The 26603-nt window shown below is 40.8% G+C and overlaps 1 protein-coding gene across 1 annotated transcript; it reads left to right on the top strand.

Moving 5' to 3' along the window:
- Positions 1-4358: 4358 nt before the first annotated feature.
- Positions 4359-11471, top strand: LOC307016949 (uncharacterized protein). Its single transcript, XM_079646339.1, has 6 exons — positions 4359-6073; positions 6436-7061; positions 7349-7667; positions 8123-8177; positions 8525-8678; positions 10868-11471. Exons 2-6 carry the CDS (start codon positions 7051-7053, stop codon positions 10992-10994), a joined length of 666 nt encoding a protein of 221 aa, XP_079502465.1. The 5' UTR covers positions 4359-6073; positions 6436-7050; the 3' UTR covers positions 10995-11471.
- The last annotated feature ends 15132 nt before the right edge of the window (positions 11472-26603 follow it).

Below are 26603 nucleotides of genomic sequence, written 5' to 3' on the forward strand. Positions count from 1 at the left end.
TAAATATATTTTTTCCTATTAGCAGTGGACATATGACAGGCAGAAGACGATACAAGATAAGAATCATTTTCAGGTTTGAGTTGAGTCAACAGGTGAATGAGAAGTGTGTTTTTGGATTTCATCATGATGATCACTGTGAGCCTCTCCGCTCACACAGGGTTCAAAGAGGGACGGAAAGAGCAGGGTTTGGGTTGAACACAGGCGTTTATTAGCACCAAGACCAAGTACACAACACGGCTCTCAAAACGTTGCCCGTGTGGGAACCTTCACAGGTCCTTTGGCGACCTTCCAGGATCCCGCCTACTGCAAGACAGGCCAGAACCGGGGCCCTTTCTCATTTCTCTAACTCGCCTCCTCTACTCCTATCCTCGACTCCTATCCTCAAGACTTAGTCCCGCCCACAGGAGATGCGAGCGGAGGAGCCGAGGAGGGGAGCCGAGGAGAGAGGAGGGGAAGCAGCAGGCGGGTAGAGAAATGAGAACTCCTCTCCTCTGAGCGGTCATTTTAAAGAGACGTCCATTAATGATGACAGGAGGCACAGCAGCCCTCTGTCTGATTGACAGATGTGTTCATGACCACTTATATATTTACTTTGATTCATTCACAGTGCGGTATAATGAGACAATAACAGGCTACAGATTAGGGCACACACACACACACACACACACACACACACACACACACACACACACACACACACACACACACACACACACACACACACACACACACACACACACATATATATATTTATATAAATATATACAATTTCAGAATCAAACAGAGCACTCTCATAATAACGTAAGACTATCAGAGACTGGATATATCCCCCCCCCCCCTCTCTCTGGTCGCTACAATGGGGAATTGAAATTACGGGCCAAAAGTTTTATTTACAAGTATTAAAAGTAAGCATAGGACAACAAACCAACTGAGACCCGTCTGTCCGCCGCATCTATCCACTGTTCCACACACACACCTACACTGTACCACACACACCTACACACTGTACCACACGCACCTACAGCTCCTAAAGCATATACTCAGGCTACAGCCGTTGTGTATTTTATTATGTGAAGCACTAAATGGTTTTAGAAAAATATCGACTCTTTGTTTGTAGATATCTACTAAACTACAGTAGTCTAGTCATTCTCTACTGTAGAATATAAAATATATATCACTCAGTATAACAGGCCCACTGTCTTTATTTATAAAAGTAAATAATGATAGTATTACCGTATATAAAATGAAATACTTTACTTTGAATTATTAGTGTTTGGTATGTTTTCCATCTACATTTACAAATCCAAAATCAAATCTAAAATTCTATTAATATGTAACAAATATATTCCATTTCAGAGCAGAAGAAACAGCCTTCTAGGGTTGTATGAACAAGCAATACTTTGAAATGCAAAAGTCTGTGCGTGTGTGTGTGTGTGTGTCTGTTTGTGCACACTTGTCAAAGCATTAAAGCATGGTTTTTACTAACCGTCATTAGTTACTTTGGCATCATTTTGAAACATGTATTACAATTAAATCACGGTAAAATAGGTACATTTTGTCGCAGTTGGTTTCCACCACAGTATTTACATGGATATAAGCCCCGCCCACGGTGAAACTCCAGCCGTTTAGAGCAATGCGAATATTCGCATCGCGTCCGTTGTGAATGCAGCATAATGCAGTTCAGAAACCACTGTTCTGAGGGGCTACGACGGCCATGGCCATCATCACCGCCGTGAAAATCTCACCCAGGTGATGCGTAGCCAGAATACCCAAAACAGGAAGCTGTCATACACTCAGCTATCATAGCAGCTAATATGAAAACTCAGTTTTTGCCATAAAAATTGAATGATGGATTATCAGAAATCATTTCAAAGTGACACAGACACATTGGATTAACCTATGGATTAACCTTCAACCGCGTTTTTCTCGTTGTAATGCCATTGAACAAAGCTTTTGATCAGAAAGAGCAATTGGTAAGACATTTCTCCCGTTTTTGCTCCATAAAGCTACGTGTTGTGATGTCTGTGTTTGCTTCCCATGCTGCAAGTTCTGATCGCTCAGTGATGATACTAATACCTCTAGAATCTGTGGAATCTCAGCTTGCTAGCTACTATCTTGTTTGTGCAGATCCGTAGTAAGTAAGTATTTATACCTAGAGTTCTGTGCTAAGTGCGGAAGCATTTTCTCAGGGCTAATTTAGACGCTTCCTGTGAGACTTGTGCTTTGTTTCGGTAAATGGTTCATATCGTCAGTTAGCTGAGTTTCTTCCCGTTAAGTGAGTATGACACATTCATAGAATATTAAATGTAGTTAAATCAACACCTCTTTATAATGCTTATAATTAAATGAAATGCAACCAGTAGTAGCATGTAGATGTTAAAGAGAAGAGGCCCGAAGACAGAGCCCTGAGGAACCCCACATGTCATATTTGTCCACTGAGATGTGTAGTTACCTGTCCTTTAAGTAGGATTCAAACCAATGTAGAACTGTTGCCGAAAGCCCCACCCAGAAATATGTTGTGGAAAATAAAAATAAAACAGGAAAACACAGACAGATCGTGACGAGTGGAATTATTCAAGTAAATACTCTCTCTCTTAAATACAAAACCTTAAAGAGTAAATGTACTTACTGTCCAGCTCTGATCTGTGTTTTCACCATGTCTTTGTTCCATGTTGACAGGAGCAGATTGATGAAGATGAAGATGAGGTGGACTATGAAAACGATGGAGAGCCTTCTGCCTCTGTGTGACTGATCAACAACATCAACTCCCCTCAGAGTCCACTGCTGTCAAACATCACCTCCTCATATGTTACAGCCTTCATGATGATGATGAAGATGATGCAGTGACCTACAGCACTGTGAGAGCTCCCTCCTCTTCCTCTGCTGCCTCCACTGATCCCAGCCTCCTCTACGCCACCGTCAACAAACAGAGAAAGAAACCGATGTAATGTTTAAATCAATAGCTTGATCGCTTGGATCAAAGATGTAGAGTTTAAGGGCACAGCTAGCAGAGTTTAATCAGATTTATATTAACCTTGTTTTTGCTTTCTTTGGCTTAAATGCAGCAAAGTGAGAGTACAGCAGCAGCTTTATGAAAACATGTGAGTCCCTCTAGAGGTGGGTTGTGAAAAAGGTTCAGACATGTTGGAGATTTACTGTATTCTTAATAATTAGAGCATGGGCAAAATGTTTTTTTTTAAATGAATTCTTGCTTGGTTTAATTAACCGTTGTTTAGTTATATCATTAAATGGAATATTGCATTTTCCTTAGTATATTTGATTGTGTTGTATTTTACCAAATCAAGTTACCTAATAGCCTTACCAGACTGCAGATGTATTTCCATGTAACACCTTTTAAGTGAAATATGTTTAGCTGTGTTTGGAGTTTTGTGTTGGAAATAAAAAACGTTCTCAGGTGAAAATAAACTCTTTTAAAGGAGTTCTTGTTCAGCTGTCTTTAGTTTCAAACACTTTTATTTCTCACCAGTAGGAGGCAGCAGAGATCCTCCCAACATGTGGAGGTCACTACTGTCCTCTCACACTGAGAAGCAGATCTCTGCAGACACAAACACAAACACTCTCTCATGTGTGAATGCAACACAGTCTCACTCCCTGAATGTCCAATAGCGACGCTTGGTCAGTGCCCCGTGGCGTGCAGTTTTGACACGCCGAGTCTCCTTCAGCTTCATAAACGGACACAAAGAGCTTTCAACTGATTGCAATGTATTCCCATCGGCGGCGGTATTTGACGCTCAGGGAAGCACCGCATCGGTCCATGTCGGCTGCCCTTAAAGGCAATGTGAGCGTCCATTCCCATTGGATAACGGAGGATTTTACACCCGGAAGTAAGTATTCTCCTTACTGTCGATTGATTTTACAGTGATATCTGCACTACTCATCAACTCAAAAACACCAGATTATCTTTGTTAATTAAACAACATTGATTGGTTTAAATTGTATACAATGCTTTTGTATTTTTATACAATATATATATTTAAGCAATAGCTCACGACAGGCCGTGGTATATGCTCATTATATCACAGCTAAGGGGCGTGGTTCGGCCCGACGCGAAGCGGAGGGTCGACAACCCTACTTTTCCAGTTAGTCTACCGGCTCTTCACGTAGCTCTGCATGTCGTCGTTTAGGTGCTTTCTTGAGATAGGCACTGCTCAATCCACTCCTCCATAGTAAGACCCCCCGGAGGTCGAAGTTAATCTTAAATGTTTCCATCTTAGGCTTTGTAAGTTTGTTTCGTAACTGAAGAAATGCAAATATATTTATAAATACACTCTAAGAAAAATCCGTAAAATGATGGCCAATGTGGTGTACAATTTTACTGTTTAAGTACTGTAATCGACTTTTACATTACTTTTGCCGTTGAAAACAGCGTTGCCAGGTCTGCTTATTATAAGTTTCCCCCAAGATTTTATTTGAAAATAGCAGGTCTACAAGCTCACAACGCGTCGCGTCGCGGCACGTTGTGATCTGCTATTTTCTAATAGTTGCTGTATAGGTTTAAAGTGCTCATGTGGCCCACTTCACTTCTTTTGGGCTTATTTTCTCTAGACCTTGTGGCTTGTTTGTGTCCCTCACAGAATCTGGCAACACTGGTTGCGCATTGCATTGTGGGTGCTTTTGCACGGTAAAAAATATCTGTGGCCGCCATTACAGGAATCCCGCACTGAAAGTGAACCTGAAAGTCTGCTCGGTAGGTTGGTTCATTGTGTTTAATTTGGGAATGGAACCTCATTTCTTAATCAAAAAGGACATTTATGGTAAACATAACATTTGTGTTAATGTTAAATATTTGTTTTATTACGTGTACGTCTGGCAGGTAACTCTCTTCTAACTGGCCCCAGTTAGAATATAGTCCTTAAGCAGTATCCCCCCGTGCAAAAGTTGGCCAGTTCATTGAATTGATAGGTAAAGTTTGTATTTATGGTTAGTTTATTTTCGCAGGTTTGTGTGTTGTTGTTTTATTAGTATCTTTCCAACCTGGCTAACGTTAGCTTCCATTGGCACAGTGTTTTCCCCCCAAACACCGCGGTCAATACAGCTATAATAATATCATATCGACTAATATATATTCGATAGGCTTTGTTGACATTTGAAGGTGTGTGTGTTATGTTGTGGTTACATTTGGATTAAAAGTAGTATTGTAAAAGGCAGCGGGCTAATGTTAGCTTCCATTGGCACAATGTTTTCCCCCCAAACACTGCGGTCAATACAGCTATAATAGTATCATATCGACTAATATATATTCGATAGGCTTCGTTGACATTTGAAGGTGTGTGTGTTATGTTGTGGTTACATTTGGATTAAAAGTAGTATTGCAAAAGGCCGCGGGCTAACGTTAGCTTCCCGTTAGCTTCCATTGGTACAGTGTTTTCCCCCCAAACACTGCGGTCAATACAGCTATAATAGTATCATATCGACTAATATATATTCGATAGGCTTCGTTGACATTTGAAGGTGTGTGTGTGTTATGTTGTGGTTACATTTGGATTAAAAGTAGTATTGCAAAAGGCCGCGGGCTAACGTTAGCTTCCCGTTAGCTTCCATTGGTACAGTGTTTTCCGCCCAAACACTGCGGTCAATACAGCTATAATAGTATCATATCGACTAATATATATTCGATAGGCTTCGTTGACATTTGAAGGTGTGTGTGTTATGTTGTGGTTACATCTGGATTAAAAGTAGTATTGCAAAAGGACGCGGGCTAACGTTAGCTTCCCGTTAGCTTCCATTGGCACAGTGTTTTCCCCCCAAACACTGCGGTCAATACAGCTGCCAAAATCTGGACAAACTTAATGATTATTATCCACTTTCTTCTTACCAGAGAGGTGCGAGGTTGCTCATTCCTCTTAAACACATGCCAACATGGAGCTTGTGAAAGATGTGGTTAAGAAAGCCATACCATCGCTCAGTAGTGATAAGATGGATGCACTCATGGCTAGACTGGTGGAATTAGGAGTTCAATGTGAAGATGACCTGATCCTTGTGGATGCCCCGGACATTCAGGACACTCTGCCACTCATTCAGTGCAGAAGACTCGTTAAGGCTTTCCAAGGAGGTAAGTTTTTTTATTTGTAACCCTAATCTGCACAGTACTGAGGGGTGGACAACACCGACAAAATCAAATATCACCATTATGTATTTATGACTATGTAATGTTAACAGTTGGGTAAGTTCAGTTCATTCTTTAAAATCAGGAAAACACAACAGGTATCACAATATGATACCCAAAATCCTATTCAATAATCTCATATGATATATCAATATATTGCCCAACCCTGTATACTGTCTGTACAAATTCACAGACCCTTAAGGGTCCATTTGTACCCCTGGTGGTCTCCAACGGACATTGAAAACCACTGTATTAATTAATTAGTAGCATTGGTGATGTGGTTAATTTATGGGGTATGTCATCCATAGATTCACAAGCTGCACCACAGTTCAGAAGCCCTGGCCCTGGCCCTACATCTACACCTCTGCCACAGAGTGATGATCTGTCCCCAACACCACCTGAAGCACCACCTGCCCATACCCCATCTGCCCACTCCCCATCCTGTGAGCCATATTCCATACCATGGCACAAAATGCCCTCAAAGCTCATGGATGTGTTGGGTGAAAAGAAATGGGTAAAGTCGAAAGAAAGACTACAGATGGTTCGGATCGTTGTTGATGATTACCTCCATAAACACCCTGGAAGACCTGGTAGATCCAAGCTGATGGAAATCGCCAAGAACATTGTAGGACAATATCCTCTGTCTTTCAAACAGACAGAGCCCTTTGGAAATATGCCGTTTGCAAAAGATGGTTGTGGTCCTCTCTTTACCCAGCTAGAAAACAGAGTTGAAAATATTAAGAGAACATCAACCCCAGGAAAGAGGCGAGCAGAGGGTGGAGAGGGTGAAGTTCAGCGGAAGAAAAAGTCAAGAAATTCCGATCGTTATGGATGTGTGGAGTGGGATGTTGCTGTAAAGGGAACTGAGAGTAGAGCAGAACTGCTGTCAAAACGAAATGAATTGAAAAGTGCCTTCAAAACCCATGATCCTCAGGTAGGGCTCCAACCATCCATTATGTTCTTGTGTATGTATGGATTACTTTTTGATTGAGTAATTGAGAGGCTAATATTTGAGTTTGATTTATTTTTGGTATATCAATTCAAATTGGTTTTGTATAACTAACAAAAAATAACTGATCTACAAGTTCACAATGGGACTCGTTGTGCGCTTGTATATCAGCTATTTTCACCCGAAATTGATTTATCTGTATTTATATTGATCATTTGTTTTATTATTGATTGAATTTATTAGTTTGATTAACTGTTGCCTCATATCTTTAGGAGTCATCTGTTTCGAAAACTGATGGCTGAAACATATCCCATCCAGCGTGAAACCATCAACGACGGAACCAATGTAAAGGTCCTAAAGGAAGAGTGGCCATTTCTTTTTGAAGCTGCTCACCTGTTTGATCATGCATCTAGACTCCTTGGCTTTTCGTTACAAAACAAGCTGGCACAGGAGCTTTCCAAAAAAGAACCGGGCATCAACAACTTCCTTGACACCAAAGGGATGAAGATGGGTGAAGGTCCAGTACAGCTGATCTGTGGCATTGTGAGATACTTCAAGGAAAACCCTGATCACCTTTTCTGCAAAAATGAGGTACATTTTATGGATTTTAAACCCCACTTTGCGCTGCTGATAATATCGAAATTGGTAAACCATCTCTCCTGGAAACGAAGATAAAAGGAAATCAGTAAAATCCTTGATTTATTTTCCCGACCAGGAGAAAATCCCTCATATAATTATACACTTCCATCCCGGCAGAGCTCCTCTGTCTTGGAGGACCAAATGCTGTCCCCTAATAGAACAAGGTCTTGTAAGGACAGACTTTCCCCCCCTGACCGAAAAGGATTCTGATCCTAACATTAATCGATTATGTTTGTGTAAACAATATTTTTTTATAACTACTATTAACATTATTGTCTATGGTTGCCTGTGATACAGACGCTGGCAGATGGTCTATTTGCCTGCCTGACTGTGTGTTTGCGTACATTGGAAACATAAAATCAACACATTCATATGTGTATCTTTGTTGTTTTATTTTTCGAAAACAGTACTCCGCAGATGCTGAACTCAGCCTCCCCTGTACCCCATGCATCCTAATCAGAGGTTTGTAGTTGAATCATTTTTGCATCCCAGCAAGCTTGGAGATATGTTCTCCATTTGTTCTTAGGTTTACTGATGAGACGATTTGTTGTGATGAAAAGGTATAGAGTTGGTTGATTTTGTTTTGTAAATGGTGCTCAGAACTATGTTGATTAGGGCCAAAATCTTTAAATTTAAGTACACTTGTATGTAAAGTCTGACAAACTAAATGCAGAATACCTTTTCAAAGTATTTGTTGCTTGTTCTTACCATAACCTGTGTTTGGGCTGAGTATGGAAGATTTGGCACGTGTGTACGTTATTATTTTTTTAAATTACTAATACATATTGTTTTTGTGATCTATGTTTAAGGTGACCATCTATTCCAGATTGCTGTTGATCAGGAAGTTGTGAATGACCACATCACCTCCCCCATTGTGGCCCTGAGCTATGCTTTCTGCTTGTTTTATGTCTGCAACATTGAATATCCAAAGGAGATGTCTCTTACCCTGGAATTCATGCAAAGGTAAGCAGCTCATTGTTTTGAAATGTATAAGCTGGGGTATTCAAATTCTGAGACTGAGGGCTTCCCACCAGACAAAGCATGTAAAAAGGTATCCACTCATCGTCCCTTAGATTACTAGCATAGTTGTGCTCAATTCCAGGATGCTTATGGGATCATGATTATTAAATATAATATATATTATATGTTTTGATCCCATTGACACTCTACAATCGAGCCAAGATATTCATTGCTCTTTGACAGGGGTCTTCAATGTTGTTCAGTCCAAGGACCCCTTAGCTGAGAGAGATGAACCAGGGACCCAAATACTGCCTAAAATTGTATTGCAGATTCAACTTTTTCATAGAGTTCATAGACCTGTTTGACAGCACTATCACCAGTGTTGTGTAAAGTTTGTTTGCTTACACATGATCTTTTCTATTGTTTGTTTCATGTTAATGTGTATTATCAAACATATAATCACTTAAACCCTCAATACTTAATAAATGTTCCTATAACACAGGCAGCACATTTTGCAGCTTCCTGTTGAAGGCCCATGCTCTTTCATATAACTTCAGACTACACCAAGTACATAGAAAAGGTCTGTCCTAAGGCATTTGGCATTTATTAGGCTCTGACACTGGGTGATTGGGAAAACATGTACAATATTCCTAACAACTATCTCTGAGCTATCTCTTTAACCAAAGACACACATTTAGGCTATTCTATGTGAGCTGCTTTTGTGACTAATATAACAAAATCCATACCAGGATTCATGCCCCAATGTTAATACTTGTTGTGTAACGTGTACATTTGCACCGAGTGTCACAGTTACCACTCCACTCAACGTTTGACGCCTGTGCTCTTGTTGCAGATGAGCTTAGTGGTTGTGTCACACTTAAGATTGACTGAAATCTGACAAGTAGACTGCGATATTGAAAGTAGCAAATTTAGATGCAGTTTTAATGCAGTGGTTGTATGTGTGAAATCAAAATTGAGCAACTATGTTATCTATTTTGTGACTAAAATGTATATAGACTGTGTACAATCATAATCGATGCAAATAAATCAACCCTCTTTACCTTGGTTGCCTGTAAAGCTGCTGCAATGAAATCTGGACCTCCGTCTTTGTGCACTGGATCACAACTCGCCTATCGTGATTATGTGAATTGGTCTGCATTATGAGAATACAAACAAACATGATCCACCTATAGTATGTAGCCAATAACCAAAACCATTGTGGATTTAGTAACTCCTCCTGTCAAATGTTCACCTGTGCATTTAACAAACTATAACACCGCACACTGTCACCTCTAAATTGTATATGTATGTTTAACAAACACACAACTCCACGATAAATGTAGCAAATACCAAGACATTTTACATATAAAATATAGAGGCTGCTACAGTAGGCTGCTGTAGGCTATGTCACAGTGGTGATTATGACAGGAAAAGTCACTAAATACACTATATAGCCTAGTTTGTCAGCACAAAATAATAGTTTTGTTAATTCATATTGTAAAGGTGCATAATGTTTGTATTCTCAAATGCAAACCTATTACCACCACCGAGGAGTGGTGATCCAGAACGGGTTCAGAGGGACCAGAAAGAGGTCCCACTGTCATTGAAACAATCTTCCCGGACAGCACTGTTTACAACAGACTCGCCGGCCATTTTTGACGGCTCATGTAAATTATATATTTTTTTGTCACAAAATAGACCATTACTCATTGTTCATTAATTTTAGACATACATTTCAGATTAAAAGTTTGTTATCAATCGTCACAACTTCTTTCAGCACTCGTGACTACTAGCGACTACTACTAGCTGTGCTACTCATGCACTGAGTTAACGGTGCCCTGAGATCGTTCATTGCACGTACAGTATATCCACACAAGTCACAGGTGCACGGGTTATGCTGAGATTTCCAGTATAGTATGTTGGTGATGAGCAGACTTTAACAGCACGTTGTCTGAGTTGCTCAGCTTACAGGAGCAAAGTGTTATTGTAGTAGTAGTATTTTGCAACATTAGCTGTAGATGGAAACACACACACGGGCATGGTGGAGAAAACAAATGTATGCTATTTTAGACGGCTCCACTCCTGTAGAGCCACACTACAAGTAGTATCTGAGCTTTGTCTGCATGTTACTCTTTAGTTCAGTTTCATTCATTTAGTTGCATGTGCAGCTAAACATATTTCTGTTTCCTTAGAGTTTTCTTTGGAATGAATCCTGACCGAGGGTCCAAGGCTGAGATGAAGGGGAAGAAACAGCATCACATTCCTCCAAAACTGTCGAAGCTCGTGACTGAGCTGAAGGAATTTGACTGGCACATGTGAGCTTTCCTCAAAGCTCAAAACCGAACTTTTTGGACTGGACTTTTGGACTAAACATACCAACACACACACACTTAAAAAAAAAAAAAGTTTACTTTTTTTTAATTTGTCACTGCATGTTCTCCTACAGGTTGGGGCAGCGCCTGTCAGCGGGGAATGTTGAGTGGGAGGTGTAGGACGGAGTTGCTACATCCTCTTGGAGGGGGCTCCTCCTTCCTCACTGACAGGTGAGCCAGTAGGGTGCAACAGCAGTGGCAAACATTGGGAGGAATTTATAACTACTAATTTGATCTTGAGGCGCACATGTACACACAGCCCGACCTCTAACATCATGGTGTTAAGAAAAAGGTTATTGTTGCTGTTATTTTACATACTTGAATGTATGTTCATGTTAGGGTTTTACAATTGTATGGAAATGTCTTAAAAAAAAAACATTTGTATGGCACTCAGGTAGCGAGGGGTAAAATTATTGCCCACCACCACAGATTCTTTGGGTTCAAATCCCCCATGTTCGGGGGGAGGGAAGTTGGGAGGGTGATATTTGTCACTGCATGTTCTCCTACAGGTTGGGGCAGTGCCTGTCAGCGGGGAATGTTGAGTGGGAGGTGTAGGACGGAGTCGCTACATCCTCCTGGAGGGGGCTCCTCCTTCCTCACTGACAGGTGAGCCAGTAGGGTGCAACAGCAGTGGGAGAAAAGTTCAGTTTTTTCATTTCATCATTAAATGCACTTTATACATTAGCAAAAAGGAAATAAATGCACTTGTATGGAAAAAATGGTATACATTTTGTTCAATTTCTATATATTGTGCTTTATTCAGTTTGCTTGAAAGTGTAATGATTGTTATTTATTTAGTATTAGGATATATATATATTTTTTATCCCAAGATTTAAAAAAAAAGATATTGGGATTAACGGAAGTGTCTGTAAATAGTACATACTAAGGACTGTTAAAATACGGAATTGTCCGTATTAGGATTAACAGAAGTGTCCGTAAATATTACGGACAAAGTCTTGTTAATCTACAGAAATATCCGTTATAAGGTTGACAGAAGTGTCCGTATATGGTACAGACAAAGTCTTGTTAATCTACAGAAATATCCGTTAAAGGGTTGACGGAAGTGTCTGTAGAATAACGGACAATGTCCTGGCAGCAAATTACCAGCACTTTGTCCGTTTTTCAACGGATTTTTTTTTTACAGTGTATGACAAGTCAAATCAAGCAATCTGATTGGTCGATAGTGTTTTTGCGGACCTCTTTCATTACAGATTTGAAAACATTGTTGCTTGCTTTAAAAGTAGCACAATTCATTATGTCAAACCTTGGAAAGTATAGATATCCCTGCCCTAACGCCAAAGGAACTGCACACTGAATATGTTTTGCCGTTTGATGTCTATGTCTGGACCGCTGCGTAAAAAGGAGGGTTTCTGCCCCGTTACTTCTCCGCTGCTTTCTTGTTCAAGCCATCGGTATACTGTTTTTCGTAGACGCGGAGGGATACTGACTTGTTGTGAAAAGTAACTTACAATTCTACCCATGGTATACGCTCAGTATATCACGGCTAAGAACCAATCAGATTGCTTGTTTTGACTTGTCCGTTTTATAAATATATATATATAATATTACACATCTGGCTTAGGTCTTTATTTATCTACAGAGATCGGGCCTCAGAATAGACCGGAAACTATTCTTTTATCGTTCTGTTTTAATTTCACAATAAAGTTAGAAGTAATCATTTGTTTTGATATTATTGTTTTTTATTAACTACTAGAACGCTGGGTCATGTTAAGACCATCTTTTCTGTGTTGCTTTGGTTTTTCCTATCACTTTTGTGTTACAAATATCAAAACAATAACAAAATATACCCGTCGTAAACTAAACCAGAAACAGCAGTATATTTTATTTTATTAACACTGTAAATTTGACAGTTTTTTAACCCAAACCACCTACTGGTTAAAGCACGTTATTACACGTTTAGAGTAATTGCAATGCAGGTAGATTGTGTTGCTTGTTTTAAAATGCCTTTTTCTGAATGTCTTTCATTTTTGTAAAGCACTTTTGAATGTGTTATATTTGATGAAAACATTTAAATATTAAGAGTACATACAAAATAGTGGGAAAGTAGAAGGTCAATGATATAAATATAGAATAGAACATATAAAGAAGATACTGTAAGTGATCTCTACAATAAAACAGTTTATTGCCTGATAGGAGGATGTGCAACACAGACAAACTAATAAGGCTTTATTTAAATATTAAAGAATAGTTTAGGTCTTCTTTTAAATAAAAAAAAAGCTTTGGGGGGATCTATAGATAAATATTAAGTCTGACAAAGTACTTGTCTAATATATTGCATGGTTTGTTTTGGAACTTGACAATCAACTTCACTGCAATGTTAACTTTGTTGAAGCACTTATTTTAACCGACATTATACATATGTATTATACGCTTACAGGACAGGTTCAATTCCTGTTTTGGATAGTGTGCCGTTGATGGGTTTCATTACATTTCAAAGTGCTGTTTGAGCTTCGTGTAAACTTTGCGTACTGCCACTCCAACATCCAATCACAGAGCTTGAGGACTAATCATGGGGTTTGCGAAGCAAAGCACATGGTGTAGTCCCAAACGATAGCTGAAGATTCTGTGTAGTGTAGTGTCGTCGGCCATCCTAAACTCCGAAAAAATATTTGTTTCTCCGAATCGAAGGGGGAAAATACAAAAGCTTTATACACAATTTAAACCAATCAATGTTGTGTAATTAACAAGGATAATCTGGTGTTTTTGAGTTGATGAGTAGTGCAGATATCACTGTAAAATCAATCTACAGTAAGGAGAATACTTACTTCCGGGTGTAAAATCCTCCGTTATCCAATGGGAATGGACGCTCACATTGCCTTTAACTGCCGCCGACATGGACGGATGCGGTGCTTCCATGATATGGGAATATGGGAATGTATGGGAATACATTGCAATCAGTTGAAAGCTCTTTGCGTCCCTTTATGAAGCTGAAGGAGACTCGGCGCGTCACAACTGGACGCCACGGGACCCTGACCAAGCGTTGCTATTAGACGTTCAGGGAGTGTTGAGATGAACGAACGTTATGAGAGAGGGACCGCCTACTTCCATCTTCGCGACATTGCCAAAATCAGGCATATCTTGACTCAAAACGATGCAGAGAAACTAGTCCATGCATTTGTTACTTCTAGGCATTTAAAGCAAGCAACGATGTTTTCAAATCTGTAATCAAACAGCTCCTCAAAAATGCTATCGAAGCAGTTCCTGCTGTTGCTACGTAGTTCAAACACTAACAACGGACTATTTTTCTTAGCGGATGCATGTCAATTTAAATCAATACATACAACTTTTTTTTAAATCAATAAAATCTTTTTCTAAATCCATAAAAGCATTTCAATTAATATTGGGAGTCATGTCGTTACTTTGTTGAGAATGTGGCCGTGTAATAAGCGGGATAATGTGCACATTGCACATTGCATAATGTGCCTTCATGCCGATCTAGATCCCTCCGCTTCGCGTCGGGCTCATGAACAGCCTGTCGGTGTGCAGCAATGGCCGGCCGTGGCCCAACCTCTCATTCCCCTGATAGGTGGAGAATTGACCAATAGCCGTAGCGCCACCGTCCTGACTTCAGGAGAGTGTTCAAATCTGGATCAGTCTGTATCAGATCCGTTGCAGCCCCTTTTTTAGAGATTTGGGTATGGAGGAAAATAGAGAGGGTTGTGTTTTCTGACACTTGGTGAGTTCCCTGGAACACAGGGGACACATGTTCATGTAGAAAAGACGTAAAAAAGTGCATTTTGCATGATAGCTCACCTTTAAAGAACTCATTATACCCTACTGTCCTACTAGGGCATTGAGATACAAAAGAATGCACGGTTGTTGGTTGTTCCTAGAGTCTCTAAAAGTACAATGGGAGCCAGAGCCTTTTCTTATCAAGCTCCACTTTTGTGGAATCAGCTTCCAGTTTGTGTTCGGGCGGCAGACAGCCTATCCGTTTTTAAGAGTGCGCTTAAGACCTTTCTTTTTGATAAAGCTTATAGTGATAAAATAAAATAATCTAATAAGAGTGCATTGACGTAGACACGTTGTGCCTCTTCACCTATACATTTTACTTCTTACTCTTTCACTTAGATCCTAAAACTTAGATCTTATATTTAAAACTTTATCCAAAACATTTCCCCTCTCTGACCTCTCGAGGTTCTATTAGAGGGTAACAGGTTGCAGAGAATGCTTAGCCCGGCCTGGGAGTGTGGAACGTAGCCACAGACCTACTCCTTACCTCTAACCAATTCAGGTTCCAATGGGGACCTTTCTCCCTGTGTGTGCCTCTCCACCTCTGTTTCCTACTTCTTACTTGCTACCCTTTTCCCTCAACCTATCCTAAGGGAGTGCATGTATGTAGACACGTTAGTTTAGCTGCTTTAGGCTTGGACTGTATGATGGGGGGGGGGGGGGGGGCACCTTACCCCGTCTTTCTGTCTGTTTGTACCTGTGTACTCTCATGTTCTGATTCACCCAGTTTCCCCCAAATCTCTTTTTTGTGTCCATATATACGCCGGGATCCTGAGTCCTGAGTCCTGATCTGAGTCCTGGACTTCGAGTCGTGGCTGAACCTGTCTCTGCGGTCCTGCCTGACTCTCATCATACTACTTCCCTGATGGCTCCCACAAGATTGCTGACATCCTCATGGATTCATCTTCTTATTATACACACATGCATTTCCAAACATTTGGTCTGCCTATGTTGTAAATGTATTATCTCTTCGATTTACACACGGCATCTATTGCACGTCTGTCCGTCCTGGGAGAGGGATCCCTCCTCTGTTGCTCTCCCTGAGGTTTCTCCCATGTTCCCCTTTAAACTGTGGGGTGTTCTCTGGAAGTGTTTCCTTGTACGATGTGAGGGTCTAAGGACAGAGGGTGTCGTGTTGTCATACTGATATTCTGTACACACTGTGAAGTCCACTGAGACAAATGTAACATTTCTGATATTGGGCTGTATAAATAAACATTGATTGATTGATTGACGAAGGGATAGAGCTGAACAGATGAAGGAAGGGAGAGATAAAGGGTCAAAAGGGATATAGGGAAGGTGGGATGAAAGGGAAGTGGTGAATGTTGATTGGAAGAAGAGATGCTACGATGTATGGATGAAGGTATGTAGGAAGGGAGGGATGGATGGATAAAGGAAAGTAGGTAGGGAGTATTAAACTGATGTACGGATGTCTGGAGGAATATATGACGGGATGATAGGAATGTACAGATGTAGGGAAGAAGGGTCATGGGGTTTAGAGAAGAAGCAATGAAGGGATGTAGGGAGGGGGGTGGAGGATGAATAGAAGAAGGAATTGAAGAATGTATGGATACATGGATGTAGGGAGGGATGATGGATGGTTCCAATGGGTTTAGGAAAAAAGCAAAGAAGGGAAGAAGGAATGAGATAAGAGATTCAAGGAGGGTTAAAGGGGGGAACAGACGTAGGAAGGGAGGGATGAGGGTCGAAGGGAAGTTGGGATGAAGGGTCTTAGGGAGGGTGGAATGAGGTGAAGAAGGGATGAAGGGATGAAAAGATGAATTGATGAAGGGATGAAGGGATGTAGGGATGAAGGGATGTAGGGATGAAGAGATGAAGGGATGTAGGGATGAAGGGAGGTAGGGATGAAGTGATGTAGGGATGAAGGGATGTAGGGATGAAGGGAGGTAGGGATGAAGGGATGTAGGGATGAAGGGAGGTAGGGATGTAGGGATGAAGGGATGAAGAGATGAAGGGATGTAGGGATGAAGGGATGAAGGGAGGTAGGGATGAAGTGATGAAGGGTAGAAGGATTTTAGGGAAGTTGGGATGAAGGGATGAAGGGAGGGTGGAATGAGGTGACGAAGGGATGAAGGGATGAAGCGATAAAGGGCCTGCTCCCTGGCGCGGAAAAAATACCTTTGGCTCCGTTACATTACCTCTTCATTAGTGCATGTCTATAGGTCATGAAGGATTGCATGATTGAGGGAAGTAGGGGAGAGACGGATGAAGGGATGTTGGGGGGGTAGTGAAGTATTGGCCTTATTTGACAGGAATACCGCTGACACTTTGAGTTTTCACACCAACTCTTTGCACTGGTTCCAGATACATGGCCTGAACACTTCAGGAGTTATTGCCTGACCGAGGGGGTCTCCAATCAGAAAGGTGTACAGGGATGTAGGGTTAGGGTTAGGAAGAGATGTAGGAAGACTGATAAAGAGATAATGAGGGTTAAAGGGATGTGGGGGAGAGATTTAGGGATGTGGGTAAGGATGAGGTAGGAAGGGAAATGGACGAATGGAAGGAAAAGGGAGGCGGGTCATGAAATAAGAGATGAATGAGTGAATGAGGCTGCATGTGTTGACCGGGTCACAGTAGCAGTAGTAATATTCATGTTGGATGCACATGAGCTCTTTTTGTAAATCTTAAAGGGACCAAAGATTCATAAGTGCAGTGTGCAGAGCATGACAATAACTTAGATAAAATGTGTTAGTTTTTAAGAATTTCAGAACAACATGCGGGTACATGTGTTAAAAAGTAATTAATTAAACTTCATTAGAGTTCATTTAGACAATAGTTACTGTTTCCATTACTCATGTCTCTGTTTTGTATCTGGTCAACATCAGTGGTTTAGACCTGCAGAGCTCTGCTGCTGCTGCTGCTACCACAGCCACAACAACACCTCTTGGTTCTCAGAGGTGCAATTCATAGAAAAACCACCAGGTCTCAGACCACTGTGTGTGCATTCAAACACCATTAGCAAGTCTGTTTTCTGATAAAAATGATATAAAAAAAACCATACTGCAAGTATTTATGGAAACGAATAATTCATAATAGTAATAATACAGAAACAACTACAGAATATATAATGCTATATGTACATTCTCTGCACGGTATTTCTGTAAGCACCTACCTGCATCAGAGGGTAAAACCTCCAGAGCTCTGCTGCTGTTATTAACCACATTCTCACGGAAACACTTCTCGTCCGGTTCTCAGAAGAGAAATAAAGAAGCAGCCGGTTAGAGACTCTGACAGTCGAGAGCCAGAGACCGAGAGAGAAGCACGATGTCTGAATTCAGAAGGATCATGATGTCTTCATTCCTGATGCTGCTGCTCCACTTTCCAGGTGAGGATGCAGAGAACACACACTGTTTACGACTGTTAGTGAAAGCTAGTGAGGGCGTCTCTCAATTGAAATCGATGTATCCTTGGGCAAGATGCTGAACCCCAAGTCTCTCCCAATGGGGAACGGTGTGTGAATGATACCTTCTGTCGTGGAGTTTGAATCTGTTTCTACATTTAATATCCACTTTCCTCTATCGGGGTGTGGGTTATGACGCGCCTCTCTTTGCTTCATAACTAACTTTGCAGAGATCGTTGTAGCGTTGAATCACATCAGGTTTATTCTTTGATCAAGGCGACATACAAACATGAAGACAAACTTCCTCGCTTCAAAGTAACTAAAAGTTCTCCGTATCAAAAAAGAACAAAAAGAACACGGTCAAAATACTCTACCACTTCCTGTCTAATCACAACCTCAGCTGTGAACCAATGTCATGACATACATACAGACATACAGACATGCACGTCTGTCCCTCTCTGTCTCTCTCTGTCCCTCTCTGTCCCTCTTTGTCTCTCTCTCTCTGTCCCTCTCTGTGTCTCTCTGTCCCTCTCTGTCTTTGTCTCTCTCTCTGTCTCTCTCTGTCCCTCTTTGTCTCTCTCTGTCTCTATCTGTCTCTCTCTGTCTCTCTCTGTGTCTCTCTTTGTCCCTCTCTGTCTTTGACTCTCTCTGTCCCTCTCTGTCTCTCTCTGTCTCTCTCTCTCCCTCTCTCTCTCTCTCTGTCTCTCTCTGTCCCTCTCTCTCTCTCTCTCTCTGTCTGTCTGTCTGTCTCTCTCTGTCCCTCTCTGTCCCTCTCTGTCCCTCTCTGTCTTTGTTTATCTCTGTCTCTCTATGTCCTTCTCTATCTCGCTCTGTCCCTCTCTGTCTCTCTCTGTCTCTCTATTTGTATCTCTCTGTCCCTATCTGTCTCTATCTGTCCCTCTCTGTCCCTCCCTGTCTCTCTGTCTGTCTGTCTCTGTCTGTCTGTCTCTCTCTGTCCCTCTCTGTCCCTCTCTGTCTCTCTCTGTCCTTTTCTGTCTCTCCCTGTCCATCTCTGTCCCTCTCTGTCCCTCTCTGTCTCTCTCTGTCTCTCTCTATCCCTCTCTGTCTCTGTCTCTCTCTCTCTGTCTCTCTCTGTCCCTCTCTGTCTCTCTCTGTCTCTCTCTGTCCCTCTATGTCTCTCTCTGTCTGTCTCTCTCTGTCCCTCTCTGTCCCTCTCTGTCTCTCTCTGTCTGTCTCTCTCTGTCCCTCTCTCTCTCTCTCTGTCTGTCTCTCTCTGTCTGTCTGTCTTTCTCTGTCCCTCTCTGTCCCTCTCTGTCCCTCTCTGTCTCTCTCTGTCTCTCTCTGTCCCTCGCTGTCTCTCTCTGTCTCTCTCTGTCCCTCTATGTCTCTCTCTGTCTGTCTCTCTCTGTCCCTCTCTGTCCCTCTCTGTCTCTCTCTGTCTGTCTCTCTCTGTCTGTCTCTCTCTGTCCCTCTCTCTCTCTCTCTGTCTGTCTCTGTCTGTCTGTCTGTCTCTCTCTGTCTCTCTCTGTCCCTCTCTGTCCCTCTCTGTCTCTCTCTGTCTCTCTCTGTCCCTCTCTGTCTCTCTCTGTCTCTCTCTGTCCCTCTCTGTCTCTCTCTGTCTCTCTCTATCCCTCTCTGTCTCTGTCTCTCTCTCTCTGTCTCTCTCTGTCTCTCTCTGTCCCTCTCTTTCTAGCTCTTAATAACAATAACATCTTGCATTATCAGCTAATAGCGTTTCCGGTTTGTTTCCTTCTGGCGCCAACTGTCTGACAGCGCACATCTGACAGCAAATAAGTGAGACTTAAGCTAACATCTTTTAAAGCGTAGTGTGACTCACACAAATAAATAGTTAAGAGTTTCCTCTAAAGTATTTTAGTAATAAGACAAACATTCAAACCATAATGAAGAAAGGGAAATGTCTCTAAGCCCTTCAGTGAGCAAGGGGCACATTGCTCTGTATGAACTGGGTGTGAATGGGTGACTTGTTGTATGTAAAGCTCTTTGAGGGGGTGAGAGACTGGATAAAGAGCTTTATAAATACAGTCCATTCACCATTTACCAATTACATGAAATAAAACAGCTTTAATATCACTAACGGTACTTTACTACGTACTGTTCCTTTAACTGAGAATGATGACTTGTGTTTGTAACGTGGTGACTTTAGTGAACTCTTGCTCACTAAAACCCACTTAGCAATATTCTTTAAAGTGATCGTCACACTCACTATGAACACTTCAGTTAGTGATGTGGATCTGTAATTAACTCTGGTTTGAATGTGTCGTTAAAAGATTCATTAAACAGATCAACCAGAACTCTAACTCTTTACCTTTTTATATAATACATCATTATTCTGTCAGCATTTATGACATCTATATTTATTTCTGCTTTTTACCCAACAGCTGCAGATGGGAAAGATTACTCCCGCATTGTCAGAGCTGGAGATGAAGTCACTTTGCCTTTTGACAATGTGATACATGATCAGGATGAGTGTGAGAGAACTGTCTGGCTCTTCATTGATTCATTCAGCTTAGTGACGCTGTTTGAAGGCGGACAGATTCACAACGAAGCCAAAGCTAAATCCGACAGACTGAGAGTTACAGAGAAATGTTCTCTGGTTATAAAGAAGGTCACAGAGGAGGATGCTGGTCTTTACCTCTGCAGACAGTTCAGATCAGAAGGTCCAGACTCTGTGGTTCATCTCTCTGTTGTTACCAGTGAGTATTTGCACCATCATGTTTTCAAACTGTCTCTAAACTGAAACATTCCAATAATCATGATGATTACAGGGATGAAGTACATTTAAATATTGTTACATATTGTGGTTGTCTTTTCTCTCACAATATCTCCATCTTCAGTGACTGAACATCAGAGCAATGATGAGGTGACGTTAAGCTGCTCTGTGGTGTCATATGGAGACTGTGGACTCTCATTGAAGTGGCTGCTTCAGGGTCGAGATGTGGATACAGATCACAAAGAGATAAACACATCACAGTCTTCCTGCTCTGCCTCTGTGACATTTCTGACTTCTCTTTTTAGTTACACACCAAGGTCTGAGTTGTTTACTTGTGAAGTAAGAGATGGTTCCAACGTGCAGACCTTCAGCCCTCAGTCCTCAGGTGAGAACATGATGATCTGTTTAAAGTCATTCATCCTGATGCGTCACATCTTTATGTCGTGATGTGAGATGTTTACATTAGTTTTTATAACTGTACAGCATGTTGTTATTTTATTCATTAAGGTGAGGATGCAGGGAAGGTGACTACAGTGTCAACAACATGGACAACAGTGAGAATGAGAGCAGCAGGAGAGACGACCAACACTGCATCTGAAAACAATCAAACGGAACCAGAGGACAACAACAAAGGTAGAGAGAGAACAGAGAATATACATTCACAGTTAGAGAAGACCTGCACACATTCAGGACATACACACCTGGATGCACTGGAAAGTGATACACATGCAGGACATACACACCTGGATATACTGGAAGGTGATACACATTCAGGACATACACACCTGGATGTACTGGAAGGTGATACACATTCAGGACATACACACCTGGATGCACTGGAAGGTGATACACATTCAGGACATACACACCTGGATGTACTGGAAGGTGATACACATTCAGGACATACACACCTGGATGTACTGGAAGGTGATACACATTCAGGACATACACACCTGGATGCACTGGAAGGTGATACACATGCAGGACATACACACCTGGATGCACTGGAAGGTGATACACATGCAGGACATACACACCTGGATGCACTGGAAGGTGATACACATTCAGGACATACACACCTGGATGCACTGGAAGGTGATACACATTCAGGACATACACACCTGGATGCACTGGAAGGTGATACACATTCAGGACATACACACCTGGATGCACTGGAAGGTGATACACATTCAGGACATACACACCTGGATGCACTGGAAGGTGATACACATGCAGGACATACACACCTGGATGCACTGGAAGGTGATACACATTCAGGACATACACACCTGGATGTACTGGAAGATGATACACATTCAGGACATACACACCTGGATGCACTGGAAGGTGATACACATGCAGGACATACACACCTGGATGCACTGGAAGGTGATACACATTCAGGACATACACACCTGGATGCACTGGAAGGTGATACACATTCAGGACATACACACCTGGATGCACTGGAAGGTGATACACATGCAGGACATACACACCTGGATGCACTGGAAGGTGATAAGGAGTGGACTCAAATCCAACATAGTTTATAAAGGTAACATGTTATGTAGATAAAAAAGAAGAACTGTGTGGATTATAAATAAGTTGTGTTTGTATCTGTATGTTCTGGATGTGTCCCTGTGTGAAGGTGACGAGGAAGCATTAAACAGCCAAGAGACATTTTGTTCATTCAGATTTGAGAGATAAAGAGATAAAAACCTCTGACTATATTTAACTCTTCGGTATCACTTTACAATAAGACTACCTTATAAAGGGTTTACGAATAATTTGTAATTAATTTATTAATTAGGTTGTGAACACTTTATAAATCATTAACAAGCTTTTATAAGACATGAGATAAACAGGGCAACTGTGACCGGTTGCTTGCCAAATAGTGAGCCCACATTTATCTGTACTGCTAAGCCTTATATTGGCTACCTAGCTTACTTCGTCTCCTTCATCAGCCAGCATCCTTGGTATCTGTTGCTCACTGAGTTGATTCTCGCTAAGTAGCCAATATAAGGCTTAGTCATCTTGCCAAATAGTGAGCCTGTGTTGATGAATGAAAACTATGTTAGAACTGGTTTATAAATGGTTCTTAATGATTAATAAAGTGTTTACAACCTAATTCATAACCTAATTAGAAACCCTTTGTGAATCCTTTATAAGAGTAGTCTTATTGTAAAGTGGTACCAACTCTTCTAACTTCTCTTTTCCAGGTCGCTTGAGGCTTATCATGGTGTCTATGGGTTTAGCGGCTCTCATCATCACCGTGGTTACAGTCAACATGTGGACAAGAGCTAAAGGTGAGAGATTTTCACAGATGAAATAAAAAATATAGAAATAAAGGTGAAATCTAATATCAACTTGTTTTGTCCTTTTTTCAGGGAGCAAAGCACAGACGGAAGAAAACATAGTGAGTTTGAACATTGCATAATTAAATGTGTGTATTATTTGCTCTCCAATTTTAACAATGGATATATGACAGGCAGAAGAAGATGCAACACAAGATTAATTTAGCATATTTATGTATCCAAATTAAATGATCTCAGAAAAGCTAAACAGTTCATTAACCAAAATAACAGAAAACAGCAACACAATGAAATAAATGCTCAATAAGGAGGCTTCAAAGTGACCAAGTAGTTGAATCAACAGCTCTTTATAATGCTTACAATTCAATTAAATGCAGCCAATGGTAGCATGTAGATGTTAAAGAGGAGAGGCCCCAAGACAGAGCCCTGAGGAACCCCACATGTCATATATGTCCACTGAGATTTGTAGTTACCTGTCCTTTAAGTAGGATTCAAACCAATGTAGAACTGTTGCCGAAAGCCCCACCCAGTTTTCCAGTTGGTCAAGAAATATATTGTGGAAAATAAAAATAAAACAGGAAAACACAGACAGATCGTGACGAGTGGAATTATTCAAGTAAATATTCTCTCTCTTAAATACAAAACCTTAAAGAGTAAATGTACTTACTTTCCAGCTCTGATCTGTGTTTTCACCATGTCTTTGTTCAATGTTGACAGGAGCAGATTGATGAAGATGAAGATGAAGATGAGGTGGACTATGAAAACGATGGAGAGCCTTCTGCCTCTGTGTGACTGATCAACAACATCAACTCCCCTCAGAGTCCATGCTGTCAAACATCACCTCCTCATATGTTACAGCCTTCATGATGATGATGAAGATGATGCAGTGACCTACAGCACTGTGGGAGCTCCCTCCTCTTCCTCTGCTGCCTCCACTGATCCCAGCCTCCTCTACGCCACCGTCAACAAACAAAGAAAGAAACCGATGTAATGTTTAAATCAATAGCATGATCGCTTGGATCAAAGATGTAGAGTTTAAGGGCACAGCTAGCAGAGTTTAATCAGATTTATATTAACCTTGTTTTTGCTTTCTTTGGCTTAAATGCAGCAAAGTGAGAGTACAGCAGCAGCTTTATGAAAACATGTGAGTCCCTCTAGAGGTGGGTTGTGAAAAAGGTTCAGACATGTTGGAGATTTACTGTATTCTTAATAATTAGAGCATGGGCAAAATGTTTTTTTTTAAATTAATTCTTGCTTGGTTTAATTAACCGTTGTTTAGTTATATCATTAAATGGAATATTGCATTTTCTTTAGTATATTTGATTGTGTTGTATTTTACCAAATCAAGTTACCTAATAGCCTTACCAGACTGCAGATGTATTTCCATGGAACACCTTTTCAGTGAAATATGTTTAGCTTTGTTTGGAGTTTTGTGTTGGAAATAAAAAACGTTCTCAGGTGAAAATAAACTCTTTTAAAGGTGTTCTTGTTCAGCTGTCTTTAGTTTCAAACACTTTTATTTCTCACCAGTAGGAGACAGCAGAGATCCTCCCAACATGTCGAGGTCACTACTGTCCTCTCACACTGAGAAGCAGATCTCTGCAGACACAAACACAAACACTCTCTCATGTGTGAATGCAACACAGTCTCACTCCCTGAATGTCCAATAGCGACGCTTAGTCCGGGTCCCCGAGGCGTGCAGTTTTGACGCGCCGAGTCTCCTTCAGCTTCATAAACGGACACAAAGAGCTTTCAACTGATTGCAATGTATTCCCATCGGCGGCGGTATTTGACGCTCAGGGAAGCACCGCATCGGTCCATGTCGGCTGCCCTTAAAGGCAATGTGAGCGTCCATTCCCATCGGATAACGGAGGATTTTACACCCGGAAGTAAGTATTCTCCTTACTGTCGATTGATTTTACAGTGATATCTGCACTACTCATCAACTCAAAAACACCAGATTATCTTTGTTAATTAAACAACATTGATTGGTTTAAATTGTGTGCAATGATTTTGTATTTTTATACAATATATATATTTAAGCAATAGCTCACGACAGGCCGTGGTATATGCTCATTATATCACAGCTAAGGGGCGTGGTTCGGCCCGACGCGAAGCGGAGGGTCGACAACCCTACTTTTCCAGTTAGTCTACCGGCTCTTCACGTAGCTCTGCATGTCGTCGTTTAGGTGCTTTCTTGAGATAGGCACTGCTCAATCCACTCCTCCATAGTAAGACCCCCCGGAGGTCGAAGTTAATCTTAAATGTTTCCATCTTAGGCTTTGTAAGTTTGTTTCGTAACTGAAGAAATGCAAATATATTTATAAATATGACAAGTCAAATCAAGCAATCTGATTGGTCGATAGTGTTTTTGCGGACCTCTTTCATTACAGATTTGAAAACATTGTTGCTTGCTTTAAAAGTAGCACAATTTATTATGTCAAACCTTGGAAAGTATATATATCCCTGCCCTAACGCCAAAGGAACTGCACACTGAATATGTTTTGCCGTTTGATGTCTATGTCTGGACCGCTGCGTAAAAAGGAGGGTTTCTGCCCCGTTACTTCTCCGCTGCTTTCTTGTTCCAGCCATCGGTATACTGTTTTTCGTAGACGCGGAGGGATACTGACTTGTTGTGAAAAGTAACTTACAATTCTACCCATGGTATACGCTCAGTATATCACGGCTAAGAACCAATCAGATTGCTTGTTTTGACTTGTCCGTTTTATAAATATATATATATAATATTACACATCTGGCTTAGGTCTTTATTTATCTACAGAGATCGGGCCTCAGAATAGACCGGAAACTATTCTTTTATCGTTCTGTTTTAATTTTACAATAAAGTTAGAAGTAATCATTTGTTTTGATATTATTGTTTTTTATTAACTACTAGACCGCTGGGTCATGTTAAGACCATCTTTTCTGTGTTGCTGTGGGTTTTTCCCATCACTTTTGTGTTACAAATATCAAGACAATAACAAAATATACCCGTCGTAAACTAAACCAGAAACAGCAGTATATTTTATTTTGTTAACACTAAATTTGACAGCTTTTTAACCCAAACCACCTACTGGTTAAAGCACGTTATTACACGTTTAGAGTAATTGCAATGCAGGTAGATTGTGTTGCTTGTTTTAAAATGCCTTTTTCTTAATGTCTTTCATTTTTGTAAAGCACTTTTGAATGTGTTATATTTGATGAAAACATTTAAATATTAAGAGTAATACAAATACAAAATAGTGGGAAAGTAGAAGGTCAATGATATAAATATAGAATAGAACATATAAAGAAGATACTGTAATTGATCTCTACAATAAAACAGTTTATTGCCTGATAGGAGGATGTGCAACACAGACAAACTAATAAGGCTTTATTTAAATATTAAAGAATAGTTTAGGTTAAGGTCTTCTTTTAAATAAGAAAAAAGCTTTGGGG

The sequence above is a fragment of the Notothenia rossii genome (genome assembly GCF_949606895.1).
Source record: "Notothenia rossii genome assembly, chromosome: 8".
Taxonomy (NCBI): Eukaryota; Metazoa; Chordata; class Actinopteri; order Perciformes; family Nototheniidae; genus Notothenia; species Notothenia rossii.